Source organism: Pelodiscus sinensis, chromosome 14, assembly GCF_049634645.1.
Source record: "Pelodiscus sinensis isolate JC-2024 chromosome 14, ASM4963464v1, whole genome shotgun sequence".
In the NCBI taxonomy this organism is placed as follows: Eukaryota; Metazoa; Chordata; order Testudines; family Trionychidae; genus Pelodiscus; species Pelodiscus sinensis.
The window spans coordinates 20,811,251-20,832,750 of record NC_134724.1 but is presented as its reverse complement, the minus strand read 5'-3'; the positions used below and the strand labels follow the sequence as shown (position 1 = coordinate 20,832,750).

The 21,500-nt window shown below is 46.3% G+C and overlaps 1 protein-coding gene across 3 annotated transcripts; it reads left to right on the top strand.

Moving 5' to 3' along the window:
• The first annotated feature begins 353 nt into the window (after positions 1-353).
• Positions 354-21,047, top strand: USP50 (ubiquitin specific peptidase 50). Of its 3 annotated transcripts, none has more exons than XM_025179575.2 (8): positions 354-497; positions 4,334-4,366; positions 7,269-7,475; positions 9,851-10,046; positions 12,454-12,660; positions 16,336-16,478; positions 17,997-18,129; positions 20,758-21,047. In XM_025179575.2, exons 1-8 carry the CDS (start codon positions 484-486, stop codon positions 20,947-20,949), a joined length of 1,125 nt encoding a protein of 374 aa, XP_025035360.1. In that variant the 5' UTR covers positions 354-483; the 3' UTR covers positions 20,950-21,047. The 3 variants fall into 3 exon arrangements, with proteins under 3 accessions (XP_025035360.1, XP_025035361.1, XP_025035359.1); XM_025179576.2 differs by having other exon boundaries at positions 354-590; positions 12,454-12,606; XM_025179574.2 differs by having other exon boundaries at positions 359-590.
• The last annotated feature ends 453 nt before the right edge of the window (positions 21,048-21,500 follow it).

The following is a 21,500-nucleotide window of genomic DNA, read 5'->3' as shown; positions in this document are numbered from 1 at the left end:
ACAAATGGAAAAATTTTAACAATCCCTGTTTTGTAAGAAATCTTAAATACAAATCATTTAACTTTCTACAAGGGATACATTGTAAAGTTGGACAATTCTGCTCCCATTAAGGGAGTAAGAGAGGAAATTTCTGCCTAGTTATTGCCTATTGGGAAGACCCTCATAGCTCTGGGTGTAATCCACATATGGCTGCCAATAGAATGTCAGAACATTCTTCAGCTGCAGAACTTGTACAAGATACTTGTGAACTGACATGTGCAACAGTCAGTTTTTTGACCTTGACTGGAATTTATGGGAACTCAGCAGCATCACATAGCAACAAGGTAGAATGTTGTCTTATGATGCCAGAAAAATCCAAACTGGAACTGTAGGGGAAGTACGCTGAGAGCTTTAGGAGAAGCACATACTTTCGGGCAATTGTACTAGAAATGCTATGAAATACTGAAATGACTATATGAAAAGCAAAAGAAAAGAGGTGGTGAAATGAAGAGAAGAGGGTAAGAGGGAGCTTCCCAAAGCCAGTGGAAGTAACAAGAGATGGCTTCCCCATCAACATCAGCACCTGATGATTTCAATATATTTTATTCTCTGTGAGTCTGCATTTTATAATGTAGTTTGTATGGAGGGGATGGACATTCATTGAATGGAGTAGATGGAATTCATCTGAGCATTTTAAATGGAGCTGCAGCAATGAATTTTTTAAAGAATGAGTGTGCATTTGGTTGTGGGTATGGTTGTGCTTGAGATGGTGGAGAATGAGGTCCAGAAACCAGTTTGGGTACTCTTCCTAGTTCAGCATTCATGAACATGCTGGTGCTGCTGTTATCTGTGAAATCCACTGACCGGAATCAGTCTTGATTGTTGGCCAACAATTTTTCTTATCCTATTGAGCTAACAGAGAGGGGAATAGCCTGCCTGTGGGCCATTCAGAAAAGTTAATTTTTACTTCACAAATAAACTTAAAAATGAGTCAGTCTCCCGCTTTGCGTTGCAGTTTTGAAAGCACCGCTTGAATCTACATATTCATGGTTCCTGGACCTGCTTCTGGGAGAGCCTTGCTTTGCAGTCAGTTTTTTTCCACCACACTGAAAAACTGTAGGGCATAAATTGAACGCAGAGAAATGTCTGGGAAGCCTTTTGATTTTATTTTGCAAATTAATGATCCACGGTGGATCTAGAAAATTCCCCAGATTTTTCCTCCTTATTTTCTTCCCCCATGCTGATTCCTTATAAAGGCCTCAAAGTCTCACTAAACTGGTGGTAGCGGGCAAGAGAAGTTACCGTTCCGTTCTAACCCTCCTGGCCCTTTGCATCACAAAGAATGAGGAAAATAGGAGCAACTTGCAATGATCATGGGGAAAGGCTAAAAGGCTGAAGAAATATGAGCAAGGAACTGAACAATGCAATGAGCAAGATGATCAGAGGAACTGAACCTTTTGGCTGTGTCTAGACTGGCAAGTTTTTCCGCAAAATCATCTGATTTTGCGGAAAAACTTGCCAGCTGTCTACACTGGCCGTTTGAATTTCCACAAGAACACTGATGATCTCATGTAAGATCGTCAGTGTTCTTGCGGAAATACTATGCTGCTCCTGTTCGGGCAAAAGCCCTCTTGTGCAAATCATTAGCGCAAGAGGGCCAGTGTAAACAGCATAGTACTGTTTTCCGCAAAAAAGCCCCGATCGCAAAAATGGCAATTGGGGCTTTTTTGCGGAAAACCGTGTCTAGATTGGCCACAGACACTTTTCCGCAAAAAGTGCTTTTGCGGAAAAGCATCCTGCCAATCTTGACTTGCTTTTCCGAAAATGCTTTTAACGGAAAACTTTTCCATTACAAGCATTTTTGGAAAATCATGCCAGTGTAGACGTAGCCATACAGTATGTTGGGGGGGATGAGGCTCTAAATATGGGAAATCTTTTGTAGCTGATTCTGTAAACTGCCAAGGGACCTTTCCTGTCTAGTGCCCATGAGCCACAGGAGTGCAGTGCATGATGTGCAGGAAAGTCCTGCCTTGAGGAGGGACTTTTCTTTAGATTGTATGTTTATAGCATTATTCTGGGGAGAGGACCCCATGTAGTCAAACCTCCCTGATTCAGTGTTAGAGCAGAGAGAGAAATGTGCTGGGGAGGCTGGAAGCAAACAAAAATCTGGGTTCATATTACATAAGGCTGAGTATAAAAAATTGCAATTCGCACACAACGGCCAGCCAGAAGACTAACTTACTCTGACTCCTTGATGTGAGCCATGCTAGACAAAAAGAGTCTTCCATGTGGAACGCAGCACATGGTTTTGGGAAATACAAATGTATATGAGCAACACTGGTAAGGTAATGAGAGAGGATACACACACAGACAAAATGTGTGTGCAGGAAAATTCACCTGTCTGACCTGTGCTAGCCAGTGGGGGTTTTCCATCAGCTGTGCATTCAAAGAGCAAATGCATTCTAGAAGGGAAACCCTGCACGAGCCCATGTTTTAGTATGTTGCCATTATAATGATACATCAGTCACTCTCAGGGCCAGCCTGGCCGTGCAGGACCCTGTGGCCATGGGGGGAAGAGCGCTGCTGGCCGGCACCACGGGGATGGGGGGGGGGGGGGCCTGGTGCTGCGGGAGCCAGGCACGCAGCACTTGATGGCAACTATGAGGGACGCTGCGCGCCCCTTACAGCTGCCATCAGGTGTCCCCCATCAGTTGGCGCCTCGGCAGCTGCCTTAGTCTGGCCCTGATCACTCTATAGGACATGCTGGGACGTGGTAAGGGAGGGAGGAGGAGAAGAACAAGGAGATAGAGCAAAAGCAGGGGAAACAAGCTCCCAGATTCCTTTGCTGTTGCCCTGTATTCAACCCTGCTAAAGCAGAGCCGTTCCCAAAGGGAGAGGCAGTGAAGGGAGACACCAGGGAGAGCTGCTGGTTTTCTTGCACTTGTAGGACCTTGTGTAAGTCTCCAGACAGGCCTCCTCGGAGAAAACGGAGGCTTGCCACAGCATTGTGGGAACCTTTGACTTTAAGTTAGATTAGGATGGAAGGGGGATGCAGAGCAGCTGCAACGTGACTGGCCTGCAGGGCTAATGCAGACAGTGCCCTAGGGTAAAACTATAGCAGTAACAGTCACCCGTTAACAAACACTGGGCTCAGGCCTGGAAAATGCAGCAAATCAACAGAGGGTCCATCGTGTGGAGAGGGTGGCCTGGCCCCAGAGCAGGGCAAGAGAACCCATCTGCTCTCCTGAAAACTTGCCTTCAGGTGCCTGGGAGGCAGATGTGGTGAGTGTACGTGGGAAATGCAGGCAGGGTCCTTCACAGGGGACCGAGCAAAGCAGCCCTGGCAAACGCATTCACCCCACGGGAGAGAGCCTTGCCCTGCGAGGTGCTGCTGTGGGTGCCTGTGAGCTATGAAACACCCTCCCTACCATTCAAGTCAATGGGAGTTAAGGGAGCTTGGCTCCTTGCAGGGCTGGATGTAAAAAGAGTGAGGAGAATGATCATCTCCCTCTTATATTAGCCCAAGACATCAGTCAATGGCCCCATGTTAGCTCCCCATCACATGGCATGCAGCAGCTCCCCTAAGACAGTGGTGCGCAACCCGTGGGTCGCGGTAGCAGATGTCTTCCTGGGGGCTGAAGCACATAGAGCCGGCCGTCTGGGAGCTGGGCCTGGCCATTGGCGGTCCTGTGGCATAGGGGTCATGGTGGAAAAAAGATTGTGCACCACTGCCCTAGGATACTCTGTTGGCTATTAATAGGGAGCCTACAGTCAGAGCTTGGCAAGTTGGGTGCCGCTAAGTGTAGGGATCCACCAAGTAGCAACTTACTGTTAACTGGCTTGGGAAACTTCCCCCTGGTTAGCCAGCTGTGAAAGTGTGAGACTTCGCACCTAGCCCTCCCTGAGGGGGGCATTGCATTCACCCCATAGCATTTTAATGGTCCGCGTCAAGCTGCTTCTGTTACCACCAGCTCAGCCTCCGTCTGCTGCACTCGCGGTTGATGTCATTCTGAAGGGCTGTGGTAGATTCCTCACCATGGATGCGGTAGGGAGACGCTGTAGGGATTATTCTGGGGAAAGGCCATGCCCTGTGTGAGACAAGAGACCAGACTAGCCCTTCTGGCCATAGAAAGTAGGAATTGAACCTGAAGGGAACTTTGTTTCTCTCTGGAGGCAAGTGATCCCCATTGTTCTTCTTTGTGGCCCCTCAAGCCAGATTTGTCTCTAATGAGATTCTCCAGTATCTCCTCTCCTCAACCATAGAACAGGCTATATACATGGTACCTTCCTTTTCACAGGCTTTCAGATCCACAAGTATTTGATGCTGACCTGTGTTTCCTTTCATCCGATCTAGGCACTTCCTATCGCAACCCAAACGCCCTCTCAGGTAGGTAATATGAGTCTTCTGTTCGACCGTGTGTGTGTGAGCTGACCTCCCGTTTGACTGGGAGAGAACGGAAAGAAACAAGGCTTGCCTTCTGCAGCCACTGGTGCTGGGTGGAGCGGGGTGGGGGTTGGGGGACACTATGTCCCCTCCTAAGGAGGAGGGCTGAGTTGACAGAAGTGCCTCGTGTCTAGCTGGGTTAAAATGGAAATAGCTGTAGCCAAGTTGCACCAACTCTGATTCTTTTAGTTGCTTCTTATGTCCCCTGACATCACCTCCCTCATTAATGCTGGGGGTTGCCTCTCCACTCATGTTGCTGCCTGTTATCCCTGATCAGCCACAGCTAACTCAACCCACAGAGGCTAGAGCCACATGTGAAGATGGGCAAAGAACGATGTGTAAAGAAGCCTGGGAGAAACCTGGACCCAGGCGCTGAATGTGGAATTCAGGGGAAGGGCTGAGCTGGTAGGAGAGATGTGAAGCAGACAGAGGGTAAAGCTAAGTTGTGCTGTCACCTGTTAGGCCAACACAGGCCCAACCCCTAAAGATGCAGTCAGTCGTGCCTGGTAGGTGAATAGTAACACTGGTGCCCCAAAAAAGACATAACCAAAAAACAAAACAAAACCACAACCCACTCCCCCGCAACCAAACAAAAACCAGACATAAAATGTCAATGCCAAGCCTCACTGGAATCGACTGGGAATGTCTGTCCACCTGTCTAGGTTGTCAAAGAAGAGGGAAAAATTGGTATTAAAAATGTATTTCAAAATCCCAGTGCTATAGACAGTGGGCTTGATCCTTCAAGTCTTCTGCAAACTCCTGATGAAGGCAGCGAGAGCTCCAGGACCAGAGCTTGCAAGGTCGAGCAGAATGGCAAGTGAACCCAATAATGGCAAATTAATTATCTGAATCCTTTCCAAGCAGAGGCTGGGTCACTGACATGCTAATTGAATAGTCCAGCAAGACAGAGACAACTTAGGCAAAGGCGTGGTCCCCAATTAAGTGTTCACTTTGCAGATATAACAACATGCACAACATTCAGTGCTGACCTGTCCAATGCATTTGGTGGGAAGTACTCGCACTGCTCCTTCGAGTGCTTGTTTGTGTGCATTCCAATCAGGGCTGTGTACGCATGTGCACAGAAGCGGGAAGATTTTTGCCGAACAGCAGCCGTCGGATCAGCTTAGGTGCTCTGTGGAGTGGTACCTACGTAGCGCCTGCTGTAGAGCCTTGTTGACCTGCCAGTCCCCCAGTTACTTCTTCCCGCTGGTGACAGCAGCTGGAACTCCTCACACTTGCTAGTGTTGCATGCTCCTACCAGTTACTGCACATAGGTTTCCTATAGTTGTCGTTTAGAGTTATTTAGTGATTAGTAGTTAGAATAGTTTTAGTTTTTGGGAAACTATCCCCTTTCTCTTTCTCCCGGGCCTCTATTATCACATCCCAGGATCCAGCAGACTGATATGCCGCCCTCGACATAAAGAATGTATATTTTCATATCAGAAAGGTAAATTAAGGGACATGTGGCTACTGGTTAACTGGTGGGGACTGGAGCAGCTCCCCATCCACCTCAGGCAAGGGGCTGTTCCCGCTCCATATGGCTCTTTGCAATCAGGGGCTTCCTGGCCCTGCCTCCCTGCTGCAGGCAGGGGCTGCTCCATCTGGCCGGAGTAGCCCTCATCTGAAGAGGGGAAACTGCTCCAACAAGTTCGCTCCTCAGCCTGCCCCCCTTTAATTGGTCAACTGGTTAAACATAATGTTTAGCTGGTTAACCAATTAAATGGGATTTTACGTCCCGACTATAAGGTAGCTTTCTTGATGCTTAAAACCTGGACCGGGAGATTGTCAGAACTCAGAGCCCCCCATACCATGTTCTTTAAGGACAAGGTACAGCTAAGGCCTCCCCCGGTGTTCCTCCTTAAGGTGGTCTCTCAGTTCCATATTCTATCCTAAGCCATACTCTGGGACATGGGAACAGAGACTCCACATGCTGGACGTACGCAGGGCATTGGGTTTTTGCATTGAAAGGACTAGACTGTTTAGGAAATGGGGCCAGTTATTTGTAGCTGTAGTGGATAGGATGAAAGGCCACCCTGAGTCATCACATGGATCTCCTCCTGGATAGGCTCATGTATCCTCAAATGTTACAACCTTGCCTGGGTCCTGTCTCCGCCAATTTTGGCACATTCTATTAGGCCACATCCACAGCATTTCTTGCTCAGTTTCCAACTCACGAGAGATGTTTTCCGTGACCAGAGACAATGCCGCCTTTGGCAGGGCAGTGCTCCTGTCAGCTCCTGGCTCTGACCCCCCCACCCCTCACAACACTTAGACGTGTGAGTCACCTGACTGGCATGCACACAAACAAGCACTTGAACAAGGAAAAACCATTACGTGCCTTCCATAACTGTCCTTTGAGATGCGATGTTCATGTTCATTCCAATACCCACTCTCCTTCTCTCAGTGGAGTAGCCTGCAAGAGGGAAGTGGGGGGTGGGTGAGTCAGCCAGGCTCTATATCGAGCGCCAGATCAGCACCACTCTAGGGGGCACCTACGCTGATCTGACGGTTGCTTCTCGGCAAAAATCTTCTGGCTTCCATGCACGCGCTGGCGCACCTGTTTGGAACAGACACAAACAACCCAGCTCGACGAACAACAGTTACGAAAGGTGAGTAACCAGTTTTTTTCCTCTGAATTTGTCAGTTTAACTCTGAGTGATCAGTGGACCCATGATGCTATTATTAGAGTAAATAGAAAAAAGCGCTGCTCTGACTGGGACTGAATATTCTTGTGCCAAGGACTTTGACAGTTGAAAATGGCTTTTGGAGAGAAGAGGCCAGTTTTACTGTGATAATGAGATTGTATAAAATACCAGTTCAGGTTTTGTTCTTGTTGACAATGCAGTTCTGAAACTGTGCATCTGGAGCATTTGAAGGATTCTAGTGAGGAATCCAACGATGAGACAAGCCCTAGCCAACCATACCAAGGACTGACTGGCCTGCGTAATTTGGGCAACACTTGCTACATGAATGCCGTTTTGCAATGCCTCTGCAGTATATCCCCATTGGTGGAGTATTTTCTCTCAGGGAAGTATGTAACCTCCCTGCACAAGTAAGTCGATTTATTTGTTATCTATTTTATTTTGCTACTTATTATTTGCATTGCCCTAGTGCATAGGAGCAAAGTCTGTGCCAGTGCCAAACAGCTGACTCGCAAAGTACTTGTTTTTCTATCTCTGTATTTCAAGTCTCTTTAAAAGCAATGAAGTTTCAGCTGGAGCCTGGCATTTAAAGCACAGAAACTCGTCTGCATAAGGAAAGCAGAAGTAGGATGCTTTGTTCTGATGTCCCCCTCCCATGCACCATCTTGGCCACTTCCTCACCCTGCTCTTCCTAGCTAATGTTCATCTTTTGGCTTCTCTCTGAATTCCCTCTTTTTCTGTTCTCACTGGGTTCTTATATCATACCCCCTTTCTGTGTCACCCCTTGGTTCACTCCATCCCTCCATGGGAGTGAGGTGTGTACAATGTGTTGGGTTCTGATTATTTACTTACTTGTGTCTTTGCTGGAGACGGTTGGTTGGTTTGCTAATTCTTACTTCCTGGGGGAGTTTGTTCCACAGTGTTAGACTGGCCCCTGGAAAAGTGATGTCTCTTGCACAGCAAAACTTTCCCTTTGTGTGGAGAGTCTGCTGTGCCCAGAGCAGGGGTGGGCAATAATTTTTGAAGGGGGGCCACTTCACAAATTTCTGAAGTGGTCATGGGCCACCCCAGAAGGGGCGTCGCCTCAGGTAGAAGAGGCGGGGCCAGGAGGCTTCCCATGGTCCCCCGCCCACAGACCCTGATTGGCCTGGGAGCAGAGGAGCATGTGAAGTCTTTGTCCCCCTGCTCTCCAGTGCCTAGAGGGAACCACCAGCTGTGTGTCCCTGGTGGCAGCGGGAGACTTTGTGTGTTTGCCCCGCCCCCAGGCCAGTCAGGACCTGGGAGCATGTGAAGTCTCTCGCCCCCTGCTTCCACCCTGCCAGGGGTGCGCGGTGCCTAGAGGGAACCACCAGCAGTTTTGAACAGCTGGCAGTTCCGTCTGGTGCCACACACCCCTGGAGAGGAGGAGACTGCACGTTCCCCTGTCCCCAGATCTCGATTGGCCTGGGGGTGGGGAAGCAGCAGGGCGACCGCAAGCCAGATCAGCCAGCTTGCTGGGCTGGATCCAGCCCAAGGAGGCTGTCTTGCCCACCCCTGGGGTAAGAGATTTGGGTGCACGAGGGCCTGTGAGGTCTGGGACAAAGTTTGGGTGAAGGAGGCAGAAGACAGGGGTGCAGAAGGCAGTGATGGGGTATGGTGCTTGATCTGGGGCAGGGGATTGAGGTGGTGTGTCCAGGAGGGAGTATGGGCTCAGGAGTGGAAGGGGGGTTGGATTATGTGGGGCAGGAGGGCAGAGGGCTGGAGGTGGGAGGGGTTGGAATGCCAGAGGCAGGCTCTGGCCTGGAAACTTACTTGTGAGACTCCCAGCCAGCAGTCCAGCTAGTTTCTCAGGCTGGTGCCTGTCGTGAGGCTGCGGGGCCATGTGCTCTGTGAATAAGAGCCTGAGGGGAGGGGGCAGTCGTACGTCGTGTGCTGCCTGTTTTTCAGACAAGCAGCTCCCAATGGCCAAAGACTGTCCATTGTGGGATTGTGCTGGGGGCAGGAGCAGCCGTGAAGCACCTGCTCCCTCCCCCCTACATGCTCCCTCCCCCGTTTGTCTGTGAAAACCAAACGGCCCAGCAGCTGCTGGTCTGAGCAGTGTGTGGAGGCAGGGCAAGCACGGGAGTCTGCCCAAGCCTCCCTGCTGCGTCTGTGGGCCGGATCCAGTGGCTTGGCAGGCCGGATCCTGCCGCGAAGGGTGTTTTGCCCAGGCCTGGCCTAGAGAGTGAAGTTGTCAACCACGGGCTGGGTCCCAGGGCTTTGGACAATCTTCCAGGTATCCTGGGCCAGGCCGGGGAGCACTGTGATGAGAAGGGTTGAGTCCTTGCACTTGATCCGATATTCTACGGGAAGCCAGCGGAGGGCAGTTTGGATGTGCTTGTGGGTAATGAGGAGACTGGCTGCAGAGGTCTGTACTGACTGGAGTTTCTCTAGCTCTGAAGACTTTCTGCCCAGGTATATTGCACTGCTGTAGTCCAGCTGAGAAGGGACCAAAGCATGAATTACTGAGGCCAAGTCATTCACCAGGACAGGCTGGAGTCTCCTAATGAACCAGATGATAGGGAGCATTACTCACGGATGCTGCTCAAGTGGTGCTTAGCATCAGAGGACTCCAAGAGTCCTTCTGGACGATGGACTGAAATAGCCTCTTGGGAGTGTGATCCTTCAACCAACAGAGTCTGGGCTGCGCCTATGGAGTCCTCAACATACTCCCTTGGCCCATTCAGCCTGGGTGTTGCATTTTAGTGTCAAACCCAGCCACTATATCTTTGTACTGCAACTAAAACTTCCTTTTATTCTCCCTCAGGGAAAACGGGGAGGTGGCTACCGCCTTTGCCTATTTGATGGCCGATATGTGGCTGGGAGAGTTTGAGTGTGTCTCACCAGAGGTGTTTCGTTCAGTCATCGGTGACCTGTGCCCGGCTTTTACCGTGAAGACTCAGCAGGATGCACAAGAGTTCCTGATTTATGTACTGAACGAACTACATGAGGCCCTTAAGAAGGTGAGACCGCAGTTGTGGCCTGCTGGGCACTTCTGTCTCCTTTCTGCCATTCATTATGGCATAGCATGGAATACAAAGTGTCTCTTCTCTCCCTCCATACTGTACACAATGCTGCTGTCAAACTCATTGTCCTCTCTCTTTGCTCCAGCTGCTGTACACATTGCAACCTTTAACTCCTTCATTCGCTTCCTGTTCCACATCCAAGTCAAGCTCTGTAGCTACATCACTTCCTTCAAATGCTTCCTTAAACCACTTTCCCAGCAGTAAGTCCCCCACCCTACCTGCCCTGAGCACTATCCAGTGGTTTCTCACCTCTCTTTGGTTCGGTGGTCTTTGCGATAGTGGGCCTAGCTTACCATGGCTATATAAAGTGCCACACGGTACATTATTTGAAATCATTAATACCAAATGCTAACTTATGTAGCCAATGGCCAGGCACTCTGGTTTGTAAATGCACCAAGTGCTTTCGCAGAAGTTGTTATCTGTGTGCCAAAAGCTCGGCTTTAGAATCATTGCAGAGGAAAAATCGGATGATTTTTCTTGCCCTATTTACAATTCCAGGCTTAGGCATCTCAGCACTTAGACAGCAAGTAGGGTTGCCAGATGTCTGGTTTTGAACCAGACAGTCCAGTGTTTGAGCTTTCTGTTCAGGAAACAAATTGAGAAAATATAAATGTCTGGTATTTTCTAAATAAGATGTAATGTAGATTGTGAAGTAATGTCAAGTGTGTCCGGTATTTTTGTTGAAACCATCTGGCAACCCTAACAGCAAATGAGAAGCTAGAAAGTACCATGGTGACATCGAGTGTTACTGCTCTTCTGGAAAACTTGGGGCACTCTCTGAATCCCTGATATGTGCTGCTTGGGCAAGGGATTCATTTCGGTTAGCTCAACCCTAGAGCTCCAGTTTATAATTGGCATTTCTGTTGTTTGCTCTGGGATTGGCAGGAGAAAGTAGAAGCCAGAAGGTGGTGGAACAAGGGAGTGCTGCATACTGCACCCTATTGTGAGGAGCAATGGAGAGTGGTTCCTTCATGCAGAGAAAATAAAAGAATATGCCTCCCAGGGAAACGCCATTGGAAGGAAGGGAGAGGCAGAGGGGTTGGCACTTGAGACTGGGGAGGTGTCTGAAATTTTTACAAAAAAAACCCCAAAACAAAAACTTTGTGGCTATGTCTACACTGCAGGCTTTTTGCGCAAGAACAAACGTTCTTGTACAAAAACTTGCAGAGTGTCTACACTGCACGTGCGTTCTTGCGCAAGTAAATTTACAGTACAGCGTCGGAAAACAGGGCTTCTTCCGGAAGAGTTACTCCTCTCCCCGTGAGGAATAAGCTTTCTTGCGCAAGAGCTCTTCCACAAGAGGGCAGTGTAGACAGGCAACATGAATTTCTTGCACAAGAAAGCCCTATGGCTAAAATGGCCATCAGGGCTTTCTTGTGCAAGAGAGCGTCCACACTTCCATGGACACTCTTGCGTAAAAACACATGGCAGTGTGGATGCGCTCTTGTGGTAGACCTTTAGCACAAGAACTCTTGCGCAAAACAATTCTTGTGCAAGAAGCCTGAAGTGTAGACGTAACCTATGTGTCTGAAGCTGAAAAGATCTTAACAAGGCCCTGACCCTGCACACACATAGGAAATTTCTCAGCTTTATGCACCATAAGTAGCCCTCTTGATGTCAGTGGAACTACTCAGTGTACAGTGTTAAGCACATGCTTACAAGCTGGCCACAAAAAGGCTTCAGCCTGCAATAGGCTGATGGTTGCCGGTGCTGCTAAGTGGAGATGACTGCACCATACATTACAAATTGTATTCATTACAAACATTCCCCCCTTTCTTGATTAGCTCGTCCTTTACAATCCAGAGCTCCTTTCAGGAAGGTAGTTTCTCCTCTGTAAGTATTTGCTGGAAGTTCTGAAGAATAACTTTCTGTGTATAAGGGCTTTAGTTGTTCACATCAACTGTTCATTATTTGTGTGCTGTGACTGATCTAGCTTCTGCTTCTGAATGAATGACTGACGTCTTTTTTTTTTTTTTACAAGCGATGACTAATAAACTTCTGATTTGGATTTTCAGGCAACTTCATGCTAAAACTCATGAAAACACAGGAATTTGTTAACTGAATTCTAACAAATAAGAACGAATTTCTCCCCAGGAGTCAGAGTGAACTTGTCAGGGATGCTATTATGCATGAACCACATCTCATTACTCAACCAGGGCCCTAGTTGTAAATTATAGAACACATACATGTGTTATAAAGAAGCAGAATAAATACCAGATTATAAATAATGTGTTTTTACTGCCAACTGAGAACACGTGTGCTTTCTTGACAGCCCCATACAAAGTCTGTTTGGATGGTTTTGTGACAGTTGGTGTCAGTAGTTTGTTGGGTTTTTTTCGTGCAGTCATACAAAAGAAGATGCTATGGGAACACATCCACTTCAAGGGAAGATAGGAGAACAGGCAGTGAAACATCAATCATCACCCAGCTATTTGAGGGACAGCTTAATTATGACATTACATGCCTGGAGTGCCAGACCACCACCGATAAGAATGAGGTTTTTACAGTTCTCTCTCTTCCCATCCCTTCTGAGAGTGCATGCTCTCTACAGGTAGGACTTCTAGTAGCCCCTCCCAGCATCTGGTGTCTTTGCTCAGTACAGGGGGTGGAAGGTGTTTACGTAAACAGACTCTTAAGGAAACATGTTCCCAGCACACACCAGTTCCAGGACATCATCATCTTTTCAGGAAAGAATTGGCCTTAGGTTTAGAGGAGATGCTAGCTCCGACTTGTATTGTTCTTTTGCTAGTTCAGGTGGGGATGCTTAGACATGCCCTTGGATTATTGTGGGGTGAGGATGGCCAGAGAAATGTCTATTTTATTTTGTATTGTAAAGAACACACCAAAGAGGCTTTTTCTCTCAAATTCTCACTTATCAAAATGCCTCCCTTAGAGGGAAACATACTCAATGTCAGTTGCTTTGTGTTCAAAGTACACTCAGAGACAGGCCCACAGGGAGGGTAAAGGGGGAAGTTGTCCTGGGGCCTGGTGATTCAAAGGAGCCCAGGTTTTCGGCAGTGCCCAAATCCTTAGCCTTTTATATTGCCTGTGCAACATGCTCTGGGCAGTTCTTCTGGATGACTGGAGAGGTAAGGGTGCTGCATGGCGTGCTCCAGGCAGTGCTGGGAGGGGTGGCGCTGCAGTCTGGGTGGCACGGAGGGTCGGCTGTCCTTGGCCTTGTCCCTTCTCAGAGTATGGAGCCTCCCACCTTGCCTGGGGGCCTGGTATAGCTGATAGCTCCCTCGCTCACAGAGCTTTAGTGAGCCATTTTAGTTCCTTAGGCAAGCAAGCGTATGTGCGCCCCCTATTGGTTTTTACGATGACATGCGTTAGGATATCATACAGTAATGATAATGCATTTTATTTTTGCCTCTTGGTGCAGTACGTAGGCAATAAAAAATAGTTATGATTCTTTTAGATGCTAAATTAATTTTCACACAAGCCTATAGTATCCTCCCATATAAACTTTAAGTAACCTCATTGAGAGGTATTGGAAAAAAAGGGGCTGAAAAGAACCGTAACATAAATATGGATACTTCTATTACTTAATGGCATAAAGCATATGTAGAAAGACATAACACTGCATTTCTATTTATAAAAATAAAAAGGGATCCTGCTGGTTTTCCATTCCCAGTGAGAACTGTGGCTAAATAAACAGCCACCTCTCTCACTGGTAAATAAAAGTCACTCAAAAGTAAACAAAGGATGAATTTACCATGGAAGCACTTGAATTACCATCATCACGTCTGACTCAGTATGAGCAGAAGCCAGCCTTTCTTTGGCCTTTATATAAGCAAAACAGCCATGAGGTGGGGGTGGATGGATGGAGGGGCAGATTGTAAGATCTGTTTTTTTACCTTTTGAATTGTGATTTTATTTGTCTAAGTGTGTTGATTATTGTTTGCTTCCTGGTAGATTATGGTTGGTTTATACCTGATCATTTCTCCTGCTAAATCCTGCCAAGCAAATTCTAATTATGCCCCTTTAAAGGCGAAGAATTATAGCCCATGGCTTGTTTGTATAAGGCCAATGTGGGAAGTATCGTTCAGCTAGGGATGCTATGTTGTGACAACTGATGAGGCATGACACAGCCTGCATGCACTAGATGACCCTTATGCCTCCCCTCAGCCCCTATTTACTAGTTCTGTCATTCCCTCCCGGATCTCCCTCAGCAGCCTCTGGGGGCTCTCCAGGTTCAGAAGTGTTATTGCTTCCTGGTGCATTGATGGGGAGGAGCACATGCCTGCTGGGCAGCTGAGTTGAAAACAATGAGCAGAGCAGTCCCGGGGGGCATTGTGGGATACCAAGGGAGGCCAGTTATGTTGACAAAATGAACTGCAGCATCCTCACTAATGCTTCATTGCTTTGCCTTTGCCACAGAAAGTTCGACATCTCTTGTCCAGTGAACCGCCTGTGTTTTTACCTGTCTGAGCATCTGAAAATTGTCCCGAGCCCAACATTAGAGGCCTTTTAAAAGAAAAAGCCAATCACTGTTGTGTGCGAGCACCTTTCTGCCAGTTTAATGGAGCATTATGACAAGTGGATCAAGGGAGCAGAGCCAGTTCTTACCCATATGCAGAACACATACAGGGCACCTGAAAATCTGGGGCACGACTGGGTCCTAATGTCCAACAACCTTCCTCTTCCTATCTCTGTTCTGTGGCTCTGCTTCCTTCAGAGAGGATCTAGTTAACTTAAAAGTGAAAAAGCCCGCTAGACCTATTAGCAGACAAGAGGTAATGAAACCATTTAACAGGCAGTTCCAACCCCAGGTAAAGACTGTGGTTGTGTCTAGACTGGCCAGTTTTTCCGGAAAATCAGCCGCTTTTCCGGAAAAACTTGCCAGCTGTCTACACTGGCCGCTTGAATTTCCACAAAAGCACTGACTTCCTACTGTAAGAAATCAGTGCTTCTTGCGGAAATACTATTCTGCTCCCGTTCAGGCAAAAGTCACTTTTGCGCAAAAGGACCAGTGTAGACAGCTCAGATTTGTTTTGCACAAAAAAGCCCCGATCGTGAAAATGGTGATCGGGGCTTTTTTGCGGAAAAGCGCATCTAGATTGGCACGGATGCTTTTCTGCAAAAAGTGCTTTTGCGGAAAAGAGTCCGTGCCAATCTAGATGCTCTGTTCCGAAAATGCTTTTAACGGATAACTTTTCCGTTAAAAGCATTTCCGGAAAATCATGCCAATCTAGACGCAGCCTGTCAGTTTTTGAATTCACTGTGCTAATTTACAGGATCTTAGATTAAAATGTGTTTAAAAAATATTTCATTAGTCTGTTGATGAAGATTATAGTCACATCTCTAAAAATCATCCTCTCCAGCAGCCATTGGGCATAGGGACACCGGTTTAATTGTAATGCAAAGGGCCCCATAAATACTAAGGACACCCTGAGAAGGGAGCTCCTATTCCGCTCTCTGTAACAATGAATTAGGTTGGGGCAGCAACAAGCAAGGGTAGGTCACAGTAACAGGAAAACGGCTGAAGAAGGGCACGGCCATGTTTAACCCCTACTGAGAGTTGACTAAAAAGGCATGCTTTAATTGGGCACATTTTTACTTTCTTGTCTCTAGTGTTGCTTCTCCCTAACTGTGAATCATAAGTAGCTGAGGACTTCATCATTTTCTGTGTCTGAACACTTTCTCCTAAGTGTGGAAGCTCCTTTGTCTCCCCAGTTTTTGCAAACAGGGCAGGTGGCTCATTCCATTGGGTTAACTGTTACCCTTTTTTGCTTCCCTATGCTGGAACTTTGCCCACTGCTACCATCTGGCAGCTCCTCACTTCAGGGCTTAACCTCAACTCCCCCCCCCCCATTTTGCTCCAGCCCTCAGCACTACCTGGTGCATGCAGCAGTTCCTTCCCCCACCAGCTAGCCCTCAGAGCCGCCCAGAGCGGCCCATGGAGGGCTCCAGCAGTGATTTAAAAGCTCTAGGGCTTGGCTGCCACCACTTCTGTGGTAGTGGCAGCAGTCAGGAGCACCAGGTCCTTTTGAGTTGCTGGGCACTGGGGCTACTGCTCTCTTTGCCTGGGCCGTACACACTCAAAGTCACAACCTAATTGAATCATGAGACAAACTTTCCTCTGCTGTGTACAAATGCTGCACAAGATGACCTCCGCAACCAGGCTTCTTGAGAGACCCTCTCTAACCCAGCTTAATGGTCTGAAATTCACTTCTCTAGAAGTAGTTATGGCATTTGTTTTATCGAACACATTTTCCCTCCACAGGACTGCCTTGAATGTTTCTTCCAACAAGACACACTGACCTGGAACAATCAAATTCATTGCTCCTTTTGTGAAACTAAACAAGATGCTGCAGTAAAAGCCAACATAGGAAAGGCACCAAAGATGGTTATTTTTCACTTAAAGAGGTACAGATTGCATCTGGTAGGACAGCTGCATCTCTGATTTACATGAGACATAGGACAGTCACTTGCATTAAGAGGGTAGGGAAACTCATCACATGCTGTCTTTTTGCACACACAGCATCTGGATAGTTACAAAACTGGAAAAGCATGTGAGTTGGACTCCTGATAAACCCGGAGAATGTGTTACTTTATCCAGTCCATCAAATGGCACTCAGTGTATTTCTGTACTGCTTCTCCTTCTGCAAGAGAGGCAATTCTGAAAGGGGAGGGATTGGTCACAGAGGGGAAAGCGATGGAATTGTGAAATTAATGAAGGACAAAGGATGGTTGTTATAAAATTGTATCACACTGATGAATGGAATTTCGGAGCACAGATCATGCTAGCTCTGATAGCCACTTACAGAACTACTAGCTATTGTGAGGGACAAAACCAGAAAACAGTGTTCTGCAGGTAGAGCATTATTCCTCCACGCACTCCTTCACCAAACGGGGGGAGGGCGGGGCGAGAGAATCGACAATTGCATTTGTCTAATATTTTAAAATTGTATGTCTCATAGCCACTTTGCCCTCAATATTGCAAGTGGGTGAGGAAAAAAAAGGAATTTGCAAATGCAGGCTACAAATACAGTTGGATTATTTCTATGCCCAGCATTCCTTGCTAAGGGCACATCTAAACTATGTTTTTTTTCAAAAGAGGATTTGCAAATTCAGCAAGAATTTGCATATCTTCTTCCGATCTCACTTTCGAAAGAGGATCTTTCAAAAGTGAAAGTAGCCTGGATGCGTTTTTTTCAGGGAAAAACCCCCCACCTTTTTTGAAAAACCCACATAAACCTCTTTTGTTAACTAAGAGAGGTTTTTTTTTCGGAAAAGGGGTTTTTTTTCCGAAAAAAAATGCATCCAGACTACTTTCACTTTTGAAAGATCCTCTTTAGAAAGTGAGATTGGAAGATATGCAAATTCCTGTGGAATTTGCATATCCTCTTTTGAAAATTCTACATAGTCTACTCTAGACATAGCCTAAGTCTGATCATGTATCAATGCTGTTTTTAAAAAGTGGTCATTTCCTACTCCTTCCATGGAATGAGTATCCATCTCATTCCTTTGGGTCTCAGTAGCTGCTGAGCGAGTAGTTACGCTGGCACGGTCCGTACCACAATGGCCAGAATCATCTGTAGGGCCACAAATGGATTTAGCTTCCTTTTTGCAGCATGCGTCTTCTGACTCTGCACTCCCAACACATACTTATAGTCTAAAAAAAGAAAATTTCACAAAGCAAGAACCCATTTGTTCTTATTGCAAATGTCACTTGCAGGGTATTTATTTAATCTTTGTTGGGGATAGTAATTTTCTACCCACTTGTAATTCTTAGCATTAATATAGGACTTTACATATCAAAGAGCTGTACGGGTGGTATCTATTTCTCCCTGTGCCCATGTGAAGTCAGGTAAAAATACAGTATTGCAACAACTGAAAGCATTTATAGTGGAAAATACTGTCTCAAAACAATTTTTTTTTCAGGTTTGACTGTCAAGGCAGTTACAAAAGGAAACTGGGAACTAACATCTACTATCCACTAAGCAACTTGGACCTTTCTCCTTATATTTATCCACTCTTTCGGAAGAATCCAAAATACAACTTGTGTGCTGTGGTGGTAAGTTGGATGCAAAGTTCTAGCCCTGCTTTATTTGTAATATTATGAATTAGGGATGTAAAATCCCATTTAATTGGTTAACTGGTTAAACATATTAATTGGCTAACCAATTAAAGGGAGGGGGGCTGCCTCTGGGCTTGGCTGGAACGGTGTCCCGATCAGAGCAGCCCCTGTGTACAGTGGACCCCCTACAAGGCTGGAGCAGCTCCGTGCTCACGGCAGGCATGGAGCTGTTCCAGCCCCACCAGTTGACCTTAACAGGTAAGCCTCACCCATTAAGGGTGAGGCTTACTGGTTAACTGTTCATATCCCTACTATGAATGTTTATTTGAATGAAATCAGTGTTTGATCTTTGTCCTAAGAAAATGAGCAGGCAACTGCCTTAGCACCCAGGCTACGTCTAGATTGCATCCCTTTTTCGTAAATAAGGGATAAGCGATCTTTCGGAAAAGGCTTTATTTTCCGAAAGATCTGCGTCTAGACTGGCGCTTTTTTCCGGCAAAACTCTGAGCCAAAAAAAAGCGGCAGCCATTTTTATGCTAATGAAGCGGGGGAGATTTAAATCCCCACTTCATTAGCAATTGCGATACGTCTAATTTGCATCCCTTTTACGAAAAAGGGATGCAATCTAGACGTAGCCCCAAAGTTTACAGAATGGGGATGGAGGAAAGAGTTACAGCTTCAACCGTCACTTATTTACACAGAGCTGCCATTTCAGAGTTAGGAGAGGTCTCCTCACCTAAAGTATTACTGATCAAACTAGCTCATTTTTCACTGGCTAGTGGAAGATGGCCGGGTACCACGAATGAAAATAGCGTAAATGTTCTTTGGTTTTCAGGATTCAATTATAATTACAGGCCTGTACAAAGACACAATTCGAGTGTCTGGCAATGTGGAATATAAGACGCTAGTCCCCAGCCTTGTTATAACATGACTTCATCTTGCCTGTGTACATGAGGCCAAACTGCTCTTTAAGTGCTACTGCTTTATAACTATGTTATAGCTTTGCACAAAGATGAACACATGTTTGATGTCACTGTACAAGTAGTATCAAATTATTTTATTACATGGATGCAGTACTATTGTATTATTATGCAATGCCCCACAGGGCATTCCTGTGTAGACAGAACTTGTGTCTTGCAAGTAGGAATGTTAAGGGTCAACCAGTTACTTGGGGTGTGTCTACACAGCAGGGCTTAACTCAAAATAAGCTACACAAATTGAGCTACATCAATTGCACAGCTTATTTCAAAATAGGGAGCATCTACACAGCACTTATTTAAAAACAGTGCACTCTTCCTCTGACTTCCCTTACTCCTCGTACAATGAGGGTTACAGGAGTCGGAGTAAGAAGTCCTCCAGCTTGACAGTATTTTGACATTATTTCGAAATAACTGCCTGTTGTGTAGACGTGGACTAAGTAATTTTTAAATAATGCTAGTTATTTCAAAATAATGTTGCTGTGTAGACGTATCCTTGGTTACCTGGTAAGCATCACCCTTGCTGGCATGCTTACCAGGGTAACTGGTTAACCGGTGGCCCGGCTGGGCTAGAATAGACCTCCCACTTGATATGGGAAGGGGCTACTCCAGCCTACTGGGGCCTACTGTGCCTACCCATGGTGAAATAATACAATACTGGGCAAACACTGACAGAGAACCGGTCAGCAATCCCTTCAAGCTAATTGCACTTTTTTGTCCAACAGTTGATGCAGGCTGTGTAGTAAATGCCCTTTATTCAAAGACCCTCTTTCTTTTCCTGACTGTTTGAAAGTGCTTCCACCTGAGTTTTGCTGGGAGATGGATTTGCCAGGTCAAGGCCACTAACTAGTCTGTAAGGGTATGTCTACACTATAGTGGAAGATCCAAGCTGCCGCTGTCGATCTTCCAGAGTACGAATTAGCGGTCTAGTTAAGACAGCTAATTCGAAGTGAGAGGGGCACTCCAGTCGATGCTGGTAGTCCTGCTTTCACAAGGAGTAAGGGAAGTTGAAGGAAGCGTGTTCTCCCTTTGACTTCCTTCAGTGTAGACAGTTCCAAAAGCCAAGCTACTTCACTATGCAATTAACGTAACTGAAGTTAGCTTCAGGGGATAGCTGAGTTAGTCTGTTACAGAAAACAACAACAAATGGTCTGGTAGCACTTTATACACTAACAAAACATGTAGATAGTATCATGAGCTTTCATGGGCACAGCCCACTTCTTCAGATGACTGGAGTTATGAGTAGGGGATATGAAAACTCGAAATAAATAGGAGAGGGAGAAGAGGGGGGGACAAAAAGAAAAAAAGGAAAAAGGAAGGGGTGAGAAACAGGGCATCATTAAGTAGCTGAAGAATGGGTACTTAAACCTAAGCAGATCAAAGTAAATAGATAGATGCTTTGTCCTGTAGTGTAAACATACCCTGTGCAACAAATGTAATTATTGGCCAGGCAGCATTTGCTTGTTCATCCTGGCCCAGAGCTCTACCTATTTCAAGTGTTTCTTTTGGGTAAAGAGAAACTGGAATTTTATTTTTTTCTTCAGCTTAACAGCTCAGTGCAAATTAAAATGATCATCAGATTCTAGCTTTACGTCTGTTAAATTTGAAAGGGAATCTCTCTCTTTCTCTCCGAATGTTGCTGTTGTAGAACCATTTTGGTTATCTGGATGGGGGCCATTATACGGCATTCTGCAAGCACACGCTCACCCAGAACTGGTACAGCTTTGATGATGCCCAGGTCAGCGAGATTCCACAATCCTCAGTACAGTCTGCTGCAGCTTATCTGCTGTTCTACACCTGTAAAGCCTTCTCTGTGCCCACGAAAACCACTAAGTACTAGGAAAACGTCTGTGTGAGAGCAGTCCAATTGCTAGAATTCATTGACAATGACAACTAAGTCCTCTTTTGCCATTAAATGAGTGCATTTCCATTGTGTAATTTTTGTGTGTGATTTTTCTGATTATGCTTAGGAATTGATTTCAAGAGAGAAAGCTGGAGTTGACTGCAACACAACTTTCAGTGTAAGAAGTAGAGGGCTGTCTTTCTACAAAGCACATCATTTCCTTGTATTAAGTGTGACAGACCTAAGCCAGCAGCCTGACACACTCTGGTAGAAGACAGATATATAGGGTACTGGATAAGTGGTTTTCTCTTTCCAGAGTAAACTACATGGCTACGTCTACACTGGCGCATTCTTACGCAAAAACTCTTTTGCGGAAGAGTTCTTGTGCAAAAACTCTTCCAGAAGAGAGCACCTACACTGGCATGTGCTTTTCCGCAAGAGATGTGCTTTTGCGTAAGAGCATCCATGGCAGTGTGGACGCTGTCTTGCGCAAGAAAGCTCTGATGGCCATTTTAACCAAAGAACTTTCTTGCGCAAGAAATTCATGT

Bases quoted from the DNA above. Each gene is read 5' to 3' on its own strand.
- USP50 (XM_025179574.2), top strand. From the start codon at position 538: ATGGCTTCCCCATCAACATCAGCACCTGATGATTTCAATATATTTTAT. The intron at 10,047-12,453 runs GTGAGACCGCAG...TTTTTCGTGCAG, and splicing joins TACATGAGGCCCTTAAGAAG to TCATACAAAAGAAGATGCTA. The intron at 16,479-17,996 runs GTACAGATTGCA...TTTTTTTTTCAG, and splicing joins GTTATTTTTCACTTAAAGAG to GTTTGACTGTCAAGGCAGTT.